Source organism: Procambarus clarkii, chromosome 45 (assembly GCF_040958095.1).
Source record: "Procambarus clarkii isolate CNS0578487 chromosome 45, FALCON_Pclarkii_2.0, whole genome shotgun sequence".
Classification (NCBI taxonomy): Eukaryota; Metazoa; Arthropoda; class Malacostraca; order Decapoda; family Cambaridae; genus Procambarus; species Procambarus clarkii.
Window position 1 is genome coordinate 4,486,917 of NC_091194.1, and position 13,563 is coordinate 4,500,479.

General features: G+C 34.9%; 1 protein-coding gene across 1 annotated transcript; it reads left to right on the forward strand.

Annotated features, from left to right (window-relative positions):
• Window positions 1–392: 392 nt before the first annotated feature.
• DNaseII (deoxyribonuclease II) lies at window positions 393–12,171 on the forward strand. Its single transcript, XM_045761247.2, has 9 exons — window positions 393–578; window positions 1,043–1,141; window positions 2,598–2,745; window positions 5,381–5,615; window positions 7,326–7,523; window positions 8,305–8,410; window positions 9,325–9,457; window positions 10,673–10,792; window positions 11,284–12,171. The coding sequence occupies exons 1-8, from the start codon at window positions 436–438 to the stop codon at window positions 10,781–10,783; spliced, it is 1,173 nt and encodes a 390-aa protein (XP_045617203.1). The 5' UTR covers window positions 393–435; the 3' UTR covers window positions 10,784–10,792; window positions 11,284–12,171.
• The last annotated feature ends 1,392 nt before the right edge of the window (window positions 12,172–13,563 follow it).

The window sequence follows — 13,563 nt, forward strand, 5'->3', positions numbered from 1 at the left end:
TTAGGCCATTTTTCATTTAGAGGGGGTATATATATATATAGCTATTTACATTTTAAGTTTGAAAAATTACCGTACAAAATTAAATGCAAAGATAAGATAAGATTTATTTATACAACCCTGTTTGGAAATTAACTCCTTTTACAATGAAATAAGACGCAAATAAGACTGTAGCCTATGTCAAAGGAGTTCTCTTAGGAATAAACCTATCAAGTCTATCACATAGTGACTAATTATACATCATAATTCACTTACAATTATTCTTGATGTTTGAGCATTAAATATGAATTATTATTTTCTTTATACATATGTATTCTGGTTAGTGACAGATATGTGGTAGAGACGATAATAATAAATAACTGAAGAAGGTAGTTGGCAGCTGCGGGAGGGTGGAGGCAGAGGGCTGCTCCCCCCCACCTCAGTACACACTCCACCGCCATGGCCAACTGTTGGTCTATTGGCATCTTCTTGGTTATTTTCTTGGGCACATTTTGCATCTGGAACTGTATGACACGTGATGACCCGCCAGACACGTCCAACTGGTATGGGTGCAGAGACCAGAAGGGCAACCCGATTGACTCGTGAGTACCATAATGAGAGCCACACTTGACCCATCTCGTGACTCACTCACTCATCATAGGGTGTGTGGGCATGTTGCTGGAGATTGTCACCTGCAATTCGACTCAAAGGGTTTTTGTGGAAGGCAGGGGATTCAGGGGACGTTTTTTAGCCTAGGCCTATTGAGCATTGCCTGTGCACTATTTTGCTGTATTGTACCAAACAATCATCCTATGATTTACCAAAATTTTCCTGAGGACCACTACATATATCCAGTGTGGGAATTCTCACTCAGTCCCTCGACGAGGATGGAAGCCTGCGGCTTGTCATTTGAAAATGGTAGTACTTGGAGCATCTATTTCGTGTAACATACAAAACTCGACTGTTACTGCCGATAATGTTCAAGCTTTGTACTATTAAATTTGTAGTTATGAATACAAATGTAAAAATGTATATACTGCATTAATATGTCTTGAAATGCTTCCAGATTTGTAATATACAAGTTACCTCATGATAAACATGCAGAATTTGAGCCTCTGCGGAATGGAACGGCATACATGTATCTCACGCCAGAAACTGCAGCGAGGTAAACTATAGAGGTATTTTTGTTATGTGCAGTGTGTTTACATTGCCAGAAATGGTTGGACAAAATCTGATAAGTTGCATGTAATGTTGAACATACATCTTGCTTTATTTACATGTGATATTGTCATGTGACATTATGGTCTCATGATACAGTATTAATTACTGTTAATTTAATAATTAGTTATTATTAATAATTACAGTATTATTACTTATTAATTACAGCAAATAAAACCAAAAAGTACCTAATTTCATCTTCATAATTTCTACCATGGGTTTTATCTTCACACTGTATCTAGTGCTACTCAATCCCCCAAAATTTGTACCTAAGTCATATTACTTTACCATTGTAATCTTAGATATCATCTGATATCATGGTTGTTGAATTGAGTGCATTTTCTACTGCATTATTCCTTGAAACTTTTCCTCGAAATGATCCTCATATTGTGCTTCAGTGAGCCAATGTATAACCCTGAAATGTTATCCTCATGTACCTAGTGATCCTTGTTTCTTTATTGTGTATTGTTGTTATTGTGTATTATTCTGATCTGCTTTTGTCAAAATTTCTTCAAATTACCTGTAAACAATTTTTGTTGATTTTACTGTAATTATTCTACTTAAAATTATCTGTACCTGTAAAGATAAGCTGTAAAATACCTGCTAGCATTTTTTATCAATATACTGTTAATTTATCAAAAAAATTGTTAGTTTAAGGACTTGCCCAAAATGCTATGCATGCTAGTGGCTTTACAAGAATGTTAATTCAACTTATTTTCTATATTCTCTGCTAGCCCCCAATGTAACTTGTATATAGATACAGTATATATAAATAAATATTGTATACCCTATAGACTAGGCTATTGTATTTAAATATTCACAGCAAATTTGATGTAATGTCATGTAGAAATCATTTGCCAATTCGGTCTGAAGCACCATTGAACTACTATTAATTTGTGATCTAATACAGCTATTAGTTAATAGCTGCAGTTGCTGTTTATTGTTCATTATTAGGGCTAACAAATGTTATGCAGTATTGGCACAGTGAACAGGTCTTTTCTTGTTAGATATCTTTAAAAATTGTAAAATGAATTCTTGTGGATATATACAAGGTAACCTTACTTAAAAATATTGAACAGGAATATGGCATCTGCTTCACTGTCTTGGCTTAGCAGCTTGACTCAGTGATATCATTTCAATTTTTTGTTGACATTTCATAGAAATGTCAGCATATACTTCTACTTTATGTACAGAGAATGTCACAATAACATAGCTGAAAATTAATAACTTGACCCATACATATAAAAAGAAATGAAAGCATTATCATTTTGGTCCGACTTGATAAGAGTCTTGGATGGACCAAAAGGTTGTCACTTTCTTTTCATATGTGTGGGTTAGGTTACTTATATTTGTGCATATTCTTCAATGACTAGGTTAATGAATATAATTTTCCTGTTTTATAGGCTGCAGAGTGGAGGGGTATCCAGCGTTTTCAGTGAGTATCGTGATTCGGCCAGTGGTTGGGTGTTGAGTAATGTGAACATTGGTAGCGAGTTCTCCATGCCAGCACGAACACTCAGTAGACTGTATACAGATCAAGAGATAGTAAAGGTAAATGCTCTCGCTTACTGAATGTTTATTCAATGAAATTTGCTCTTTCTTGCAGGACAGGCAGTATCTAGACTCTAGGTTGTGTTTGTGTTATCTGTGATTGGCAAAAGTGCACTCCCCATTAATAGGATTTTATTTATATGACTTAAGAAGAGAATAAACAAGATAATTATTATTATGCCGAAACTGTCTGAATCACGCTGTAAAGGCATACAATTGTCATGTACAATACAATGTTTAAATCTTGTTCGTATTTGTGTGACAGTCAGTACCTAAGACCATTTTGTTTTGCTCTACTTAAAAAACAATTGTATTTCTGATTTGTATATACAGTACTGTATATAGGTACTGTACAGTATACTGTATACCAAATGACAACAGATAGACTTGGGTATACCTTGGCAAAGATAACACCAACATTGCAGTTGAAACAAGCATTAGATGTCTAGATAATTTTTCTCTCGTAATGATGTTGACAGCATTATATTGTTTTACTGTGTTCAGAAACACTAAAAGTGGTTCAGATACAATGAATACTCTAAACTTGGACCTTAGAGGTGCTTTGAAAATCCTGAAATGATTGATGATAATGAGAGAGATGAATTCAGGCAGTTATAGCTGACAGTTTCTGACTAGGGGAGGCTGTATAGTATTGTTATCCAAGCCTAACATACACAATACTGGTCTCCTCACATTAGGGGAAGTTGTATAGTATCATGTTATCCTAGCCTAACATACACAATACTGGTCTTTCACACTAGGGGAAGCTGTATAGTATCATGTTATCCTAGCCTAACACACAATACTGGTCTCCTCATACTTCTCTGTACATATACAGCTTGAAAGAGGATTGCAGGTATATTACATTAAAAATAAAATGAAAAGTGTAGTCTTGCCTACCATCACCCTCCACCTCAGAAGGATTGTGGACATCAGAGGGCATTATTACCCTCTGAAAGGGTAATAAGATTAAATAAGATTAATAGGATTCAAGGTGTGCTCTTGAGGCATTTCAGTGACCTTGGCATTATAAACATTGAGCATAATAGTTCAAGCTTTGGAATTGGATATACTGTATCTACAGTATCAACAATTTCTAGATTGTGCTGATAAAAAAGAAAGTTATAAGTTATGCCTGAAAATTAATTGAAGTCTATGTACCTTATAAATTGTGATAATTTGCTTCTACGAGTTGCACCTTCCTTCCCTAAAAATAATGAACTTAAAGATTTGCCTGAAGTTCTGTGTAGAATTTGGAGCCTTGCAAAAATATATTTAATTTTTAGCACATTTTATAAATAAATTAATAGTAGCTGTATTTACTGTGTGATTCTTGCAGATACTGTAGCTTGATATATCTGAGTAATTTATGGAAAATAGCAGAGTACAGTACTAGTATCTCATAATATACTGTTTACTTGTCCAACATATTTTCTGTTAGGGCTACAATATCCTGTACCTTTTTATTTGTCATATTTCTTGGTTATTTGTGTAATGGATCTAACTCATGTGTATTTGTATCATAACATAAATTTGTGCTCATTATGGTAGTTTTGGCCTCTCACATGTGCGTGTTATGTGGACATGTGTGTGATGTAATTACCTAAGTGAAGTTACAGGATGAGTTATGCTTGTGGTGTCCTCGTCTTCCCAGTACTGTCATACAACGTCTTGAAACTACTGACAGTTTTGGCCTCCAACATCTCACTTAACTTGTTCCAACCTGTTACCACTCTGTTTTCAAAAGTGAACTTTCTAATATTTTTTCGCAGCCTTTGTTTGAACCTATGTCTAATTGTTTTTGAAGTTACAGTTTCTAAGAAATCTTCTTGGCCAATTTGGTTGATTCCTGTTACTCTTTTTGTATGTAGTCATTATATCACCTCTTTATCTGCTATCTTCTAGCTTTGGTATATTTAACACCTCAAACCTCTCCTCATAGCTCATTTTTTCAATTCCTTGAGCCATTTAGTTGCTTGTCTTTGCATTTTTCCAGTTTACTGATGTGCTTCTTCAGATATGGGCACCATGCAATTGCTTCATATTCAAACTTTTGTCTCAAAAAGGTCATAATTTCTTTAATATTTCACCATCCATGTACAGTACTTAAAAGTTATTCTAAAGTTGCAAAGTGTAGCATATGCTTCTCTCATTGTTCCTTTTGTGATCCTCGGGTGACAGTTTTCTGTCTGGAACCGCCCCTAGATTGTTCTTTATCAAAATTCTTTAAAGCTTTTTCACATAATTTGTAGTTTGTGTGTACTGTAGTCTATTTTTTCCTATCCCACATTTCATAATGTGGCATTTATTCACATTACATTCCATTTGCCAAGTGTTTTACATATGCTTATTTTGTCTAGGTCTTCTCGAAAAGGGCATGACAATCATAAAAGTTTTTCTTTCTTAGTAGCTTGGCATCGTCAGCAAACATATTCATATAGTTCTGTACTCCTTCTGGTAGATCATTTATATAGAGAATGAACATTACTGGTGCTAGAACTGAACCCAGTGGTACTCCACTAGTAATGTGTGTGTTATGTGTACATGTTTGTGTTCAATGTAGGGGGTGATTTGTTTTATGACTGATGCAGAATGGCTTGCCACACTTCATATGACCAGTGTTTGTTTTCCACAGACTGCTGCATTCATAATGTATAATGATGAATTTCCGAATGGCACCAAATCATTCACAAAAGGCCACACAAAAGGCGTGGTAGTAATGACAGCTCAGGGAGGATTCTGGTTGGTCCATTCTGTGCCAAAATATCCTCCACCCCCAGAGGATGGATACACTTATCCTTCCTCTGCTGTTCGTTATGGCCAGACCATGTTGTGTATTAGTCTTTCTTCTGATCAATCTCATAGTTTGGGTAAGTGGTCTTTATCCTTGACTGTCAATGATACTATTTATCTACAACGTATGTGATTTACAGTATTTTTTTGACCATCATTCAGTTTTTGGTTTCCAGCAGTTAGTAATAGGGTGTCATTCTTTTATTTCTAGATTGATTGTGTTTATACTATAAAGGAATCCACTTTTGTCAAAGATAATTTGACACTTAACATAAGTTTATATTTATTGACCCGAAGTTTAAATGGTGTGTGGTACTGTTCTGTTACTGTTCAGTATTGCATATGCTAACTGTGAACACATGTACCCACTTGGGTCCTTAAAAGAACCATAGACGTCTTGCTCCTCAGTCCAGTTGTACTTGCAGAATTTTGTGCTTCTTACAGTGAGCTTTACCAGTTTTTGGAATTATATATAAACTCTGTATACACTATGCTTCCTAAGTAGTAACAGTCCTAAAGTAAGTGATAAGAAGGGAAAAACAATGTTTTAATAAGTAGAAATACAGTACTATAAAAGATTTTAAGACAAAAATGGCTGTCTATCATGAGGTGTACAAGTCATCCCTGAGTTAGGCAGAGCTTATAACATAAATTACATAGAGCAGTTTACATACCAGTCAATAGACTTCCCTACATCTTCAACATCCCAGTCATCACCTAAATAGAAACCCAAAAATGCCTATTGCTGGTGCAACTTTACCATGGTAACACATTTCATTCACAATGTTGCCGTGCTGGTGAAAGAACACCTGAAGGCAAGTGAATTAATAACTGATAACTCACGAGAAGTTGACGTAATGGCACTGAAGATTTGTAATCAGGATGATAACTGATAATCATAAAAGCCTACAGTCCACCAGCAAGCAGCATATAGACAAAAGAGAAGGCCTCATAATGATTATGAGAGTTTATAATAAGAGCAGATAAAGACGAACCATAATTGTTGGTACGTGGCAACTTCAACTTGATTTTAGTTGACTGGGAGGCCTATGAAGCCAGAACACACAAGTTTTCACTCAACCTGTCTTACATTTAGTATGGCTTAAGGGAACTTTTAACATATCTAAGCAAAGCTAACAAGTTACATTTGATGAGTCTACAGGAAGGCAGGAAGTTTTCTAGTTTAATTATTATTTTGGGCCACATTCTCACAGGTGTGGAAATACCCCCAAAATGATAATTACATAAATTAGATAATTTCCTGACCTCCTTTGGACTGATTGGCATCCTGGTAGACCTACACTACACTGGGTGAATATAAGTATCACTTGTTTTTAACAGTTTATGATTGGGATAGTGCGTAGCATCCTCAACATAACACAGGAACATTGCATGTCATTTGGCTTCTGTTACCATATGAACGTTTCATTGGAAGTGTTCATGTATCTTCATCCATTATAAGCCCAAAAATACAGTTCAGTTCTATGTACAGGAATTTCAACAATTGGAGTTTTCAATTCAATATTGTACTTTGATTTAATGTAGGTTTTGTAAACTCTTAACTGTTTTGAGCAATTTTGTGTGTTTATAATAAAGACTGTGTATGTATGAGATAGAATGCATAATAAGAGTGCAGTGTGCTTACCAGGATGTAGGTAGAATGCCAGAGGTAGTGGGAGAGAGGAAGGAAGGAAGTGGATGCATTTATGACAATAAAATAGATGTGGGGTAATGGAGACGTTGCTCCATACCCATTCTCATCCATTCTCTTCTCTTTTTTTATCAAGGGTGGCAGTTGCTCCAGAACAATCCATTTATATACGCTTCCAACATGCCGGAGACACTTTCGTCCCAATTCTTTGTTTTACTGAAAGTGATGCAGGGAGAACGACCTCAAGTTTCTCCATGGTATCGTGTCGCAGCGCTGACCTCTGTTGGTGGCAAAGCTTTCACCTCCTTTGCAAAATACAAGAAATATGATCAAGGTAGTTACAGTATTGTATATAAATTTTTCATTGTCAGCTATACAGTACTGTACATATGTATTTGATAATTTAAGAATGCATTCAAGAATTGACTGAATTGACTTGAGATATGAGGCTGCTGCTTCTCAGTACTGTATTTATGGAGTATCGTTATTATCGATGGTTGTAAATCTTTGATATTTGGTAGTTATTTTCAGACACCTAAAATATTTTGTCTTTATACAAATGATATAATTTTAATTTATATATATTTGATAGTAATAAAATGAAAGTTGATCAAATTTGTACAGCAGTACACATCAATAACTTCTTTGCTGTACAGTACATAAAAAAAAGTGTTTGCTTCTCATACTGAAATGCTGCGTAGATCTCTCATCCTTTCTCATCTTCTAAAATGCCAATATTAAAGACAATTTTCAGTGAACTTTTAATTCTTAATGAACATGTCTTCTTACAAAAAAATAAAAAATAAAGTTGGGGACCTGGTAGTACATTGATCGGCAGATACATACCAAGGATAACTTATTGGTAAGGCTATGAGCTAAGGGAAAGGAAAGCTCTAAACCTGCTAATAAGAATAAGAAGTTATCTTATGTATACATTTGTGTAAAGTACAGTACTGTACAGTATTTCATTTTAATTTCCGAGTTGGTGATTGAAAGGATAATAAATGCCCATAAAACTGAAAGATGTATTCACAATTTATTATCAATCTCGGTGTCTTGAGCAGAATAAAACCTCTTACAGGGATTTGTTCTTAATTTTATGTTCTTCATTGCAGATTTGTATGCCAGCTTAGTGGCTCCAATGCTGAAGACCAATATTGTTGTCGAGAGCTGGAGAAATGGACCTCAACCCCTTCCATCTTCCTGTAACACTACCTACACGTGTGTTTTACTGGCATTTTTGTTTTCGAAACGTTAATTTGCATGCTTTACATTTGTAAGGAAGTCTTGGGTAACTTCACTGCCCTGAGAACGCCTGCTGGTCAGTGAAGCATATTTTCTTAATGAGGCAGTTGAATCATCGTGAGACTGATTTATCTTTTGTACTAAGAGCCTATACTTTAGTGAACAATTCACCTGTGTTTACATTACAGTACAGTATATACTTAATTTCAGGAGGTTTATGGGGATATACTACTCTTAGTATTTATACAATTTTGTTGCATTACCAAAGTCAATAAATTGTTGGTTGCCTTGTCATTTATGGTATTCAAGATTGTTTTCTTTGTTCTAAAGATCGAACTGAAAAAAATCCTCAAGGCAGCTGGAAAAATCTCCTCAGGAGCAATAGGGAATCTTTGACAAACTGCTGGCTTTCTCTGTTGAGGCCACTAAAGATGGTGGCCCTCAGGTAAATTCAAGTAAACTTAAATTTTCCTGCCTGATTAATGGTTGCATGGTTGGTTAGTTGACTGGCAGGTGATAGTCCTGGGTGGACCGTTTGGACTCTAGTTCTTAGGTCATCCTATGGACCAGCTTGGAATTATCTCAATACTCAACAATCTATTTTTTATGATAGAGTATCCTAAATATTTGCAGGAGTATTAAATTGTTTTTATTTTACAGTATAAGGTTTCAATTTTGGTTAAGGTAAAACAATCACACAATTATTTAGTCCAATGTAATCGAAGATACTGGAAATTAACTTGGCACAAATATTTTTTCCAAGTCCCAATCAGAAGAACTAATAATTGTGGATATTATATATTTTCTCACATTTTTAATTATTATCAGGAGAATATAATGTAGGATTTTACCACAATGTAATGGTCCCTCACTTGCATGTACTTGTACAGGGTGGAGAATGTGGAAAATGTGTCGGCTCGGGCAGCATCTACCAGCTTTACTACACATCACGACCATAGCAAATGGGTGGTGGCTTCAGAGCCCGACAAACCTTATGTTTGCATTGGTGATATTAATAGAATGGTTTGTATTAAAAGCATTCATTATTAGAATAACTTATATTTGAAGCAGGTACTGTCATTGGTTAGAAAATGTTTACATAGTCTCAATGTGATTAATTTAGCATTTTGAGTAAGCCTGCACTATGACAATATTGACAGTGAGGAATTCTTAAAACTTGCAACTTCCAGAACATGAGGTCATAAGTTGGAGTTAAGGAAACGAAGGTGGTGAAAAAATATTAGAAAATTCTCTTGCAAACAGTGTTAGATGGTTAGAACAAGTTAAGTGAGAAGGCAGTGGAGGCCAGAACTGTCAGTAGTTTTAAAGAGTCATATGACAAAGAGTACTGGGAAGATAGGACAGCATGAGTGTACCTCTCATCCTATAATTACAATTAGGCAGTTACACTTAGGTAATTACACACACACACACCTAACATAGAAACACATGGTGAGACAGACACCAACATACACATAATAACATAACACAGACACAAAGAGGGGTGAGAGTGTGTGTAGGAGGGGAGTATTTGCAGCTGCATACTTGCAAAAAATGCCTTGTGCCAATAGTACAGGCATTGTGTGTAATATAGTGAAATAGTTTAGATATTTGCAAAATATTTTAGTGCTTAAGGTGGCAGATATAATGACCAAACCACTCATCAGAAAGTAAAGAAATTATGATGTTTCGATCTGTACTAGACCATTATAAAGTCGTGTAACAGGAGAGAAAGTACAGGCAAAATATAGCAGATGTAGTCTCACTTTGCAATGGAGCTAGTAAACTTATAAAAAAAAATCTATAAACTGGTTGCACTCATGTCACACATTATTAAAATCTTTGAAAAGGTGACTTAAGAGTCAAATTTCCAATTTTATAGTGGAAATTATATATCCAGGTCAACATGGATTTAGAGCAGGAAAACTGTCTTTGGCACTATTCAACTACTATGACAAAATTATGGAAACTGAAGAAAGCCAGAATGTAGATGTTACTTACACAGACTTCACAAATGCATGTGATAAATGTGACCTTAGCAATATCCATAAAGTTAGGTCCAAAGAAATAACAGGTGAGGTGGGACAATTTAATTTTAACTTCCTGATAAATGGGCCACTAAGCATAATAGTAAACCAAATAAATTCTAGTCACACATACTTATGTACATGCATACATATATACTGTATATAAATACATGTACATGCATTCTGGTTTTTCACTTTTGCTGTTTTCCAGGAAACGCAGTTTGAGCGTGCAGGAGGGACTGTGTGTATGCAGAGCTTGAGCATTTGGCACAGATTCCATAATTTGGTTCAAGCTGTTGAAGCCTGTCCAAGGGCAGTGTAAGCAAAGAAGGTATGTTTTTGTGTTTTTGGCTAACACTTTTTATAATCATTTATTATTCATTGAAATTATTTGAAATTGATCATGTTTTTTCAGTATGGCATGTTGTACATGCTCCCATGCACACAGATCTAGTTCTCATGTAATTTCCACTGAGTAGTCTGACTGTATGTTGCATGTTTATTACAAGCCCATAACCCACAAAAGTTTGCAACCTTGGCAGGAATTTGCTCCTCCATGTCTGGTCATGACAAAGTTTAGGGAGTTTTTGGCAGGCCAACAGGGGTGTATTATCTTGCAGACTGACCTGTCTATGGCAGCATTGTATGATGTAGTCATGTATAATGTTCATATTATAGGGGGTGGTACTACCTCTGGCTGGATGAAGGGGACCCATAGCCTCAGAAAAGCACACACAATGCACAAGAGGGGATTTTTGGGTCCCTTCCCAAAACTGGCTCAGCAAGAAATATTTAACTCAATGCCTAATTTTTCTTTTCCAGGTATTGGTTCAGTAATACAGTATGCAGTATTCATGTTGTATTTCTTGGGACTGAGGATGGTTACTGCCAGAGTGTTACCCGAGACCCACCATTAGAAATGACCTGACTATATTATACGCCTAAACGGATACCAATGGACCAGAATTCTGTGTGTATAAAAATCCTTTTTAAAAAATCATGAAAGTTATGTCCTGTGTGCCTTTTTAATGAGTTTTGAGCATATCTGCACTTCATCATATTTGCACTTGCTAAAAAAATTTGCTTTCTACTTTAATAAAAGAAAATGTGTTTACGGTTTCCCACCAAAATATGAGAATGTGTTTATGGTTTCCAATCCAACAACTTCCCAATATTTGCCAACATCTCAATATTGTAACCAATCTTGCTTAATAAAAGTTTAAAATTTGGGTCTTGGATGAAGACGGTATACAAGTGCACATGGGGAAAACACTCAAGGCTCCTCTAGTTGCTATATATTCTCTTCTGATGTTAGGAGGTCCCCACAAACACACCCAGATATGGTGCCCTCTAATGTGCAGCATGTAATATATGTCCTGCCTTAAATGCATTGACTAGTGACATAACCAACTAACTCCATATTTTGGGTTTGAACGAATAAACACTTTTTCCCTTCCATTACCATTACAGTTCATCTTTGCATTATTCTCTCTTATTGTTTAGCTCAAAATACCCTTAGCTAAATATTGCAAAAATAAGATTAATTAATTAACAATGAATGCAGATATGTGAGAATGCTATTGTGTATAATTCTCAAAGCTGCCTGCTTACAACTGGCCGCAGATTTTAAAACAACTTTTCAATAAGTAATTATATGAAAGGAAAGATAAGTCAATTACATATACCTGATGAATACTGTTGAAGTGATGTGTTTACTGTGAAAACTAAAAAAAAAAAAAAGATATTGACCAAAACAATATTTTGCCTTATCAGAAGTTAAGAACCCGGGAAACTCTGCTAATGTATTGATGCTTGTTAGTCCCAGGAAACAAATTTTGTGATTTTATAATTTCACTAAACAGCAAATTTTCTATTAAGTTAACTTTGTAAAATAAATTAGTGTATTAGTGAGAGAACAGATTGATTACTGTAAAAAGATGCACAAGATCAACTCTTAAAGGCTTGAGAGTATCTGAGCTTAAGCCATTGTATAAAGATGTAACTAGAAGTCCGGGAATGCATAGGTTCATTTACAAATAAAATATAGTCAGGCAGTGACTAGATCTGATAGTTCGTAATCCATTTTGGTAAATGATTCAGATTTAGCTTGAATGGTTAAACTGCTATTCGTAAACATATCGACGCAACTTGCCCTCTAACCATTGTGATAATTATCACAATAATTGATCTCACTTCCTTGAGTGTTAATCACTGCACAGAAATGGTTGGGTATGTTTTTCCTATCACCTTATGCCTCTATTCACCTAGCAGTAAATAGGTACGTGGAAGTTAGGCAACTTGTGGGGTTAAATGCTGGGAAGGGTTAGTAGTTCAACTTTGTGGGGAAACTTAGATACAAGCCTAATGTATATATATGTATACACACTGCCTGTCCCCAACAAAATGAATTATGACTTATTATGTTTTAAGGGTTCCTTAATTAAAGTCTTCAAATTTTGGAGGTTTGTGAAATATTCAGAAATTATTATACAGCAATTACTCCAGTAATTGCTGTGTAAATTGCTGTATAATTACTGTGTAAATTGGAGGTCGTTTCCCGAGGAACAAGGCATCAATGATATACATAGGTGTAGAATATAAATAACATGTCAAGACTACCACCAGACCACAAAGGTAGAAAATATTACTCAGGGATAATAAAAACAATAGATTAAAAGCTGGTCTATTAATTAGCAGAAAGCTAATTTTAGAATAGTCTTCAAGAATTCTGTTTTATTCTGTACTAAATTTAATTGGTTAGCTGTTTTTTTTTTTTGTGTTTTTTTTTACATAGCCTATTACTGTTGTTGAAAATTAATTATAAATATTGTACCTAACTTTTGTGATAATCATTTCATGTGATGACTAAACCTGAAGTTTGGATTTATATAATATAATTACCATATATTTCAAAGTTGATATACTGCTTAATTGTTTTTAATGGTAATATGGTGGCATTTTTTAAATACTTTCATACTCTTAAATTTATTTTTATTATTTTCTTTGTAGTGTAAGGGAAGACATAAATAATAAGAGAATTATATATAATGACTTTTTCTGTCATTATTTTGTTAAATATTTGAAGTTGATTCAGTCTGGATT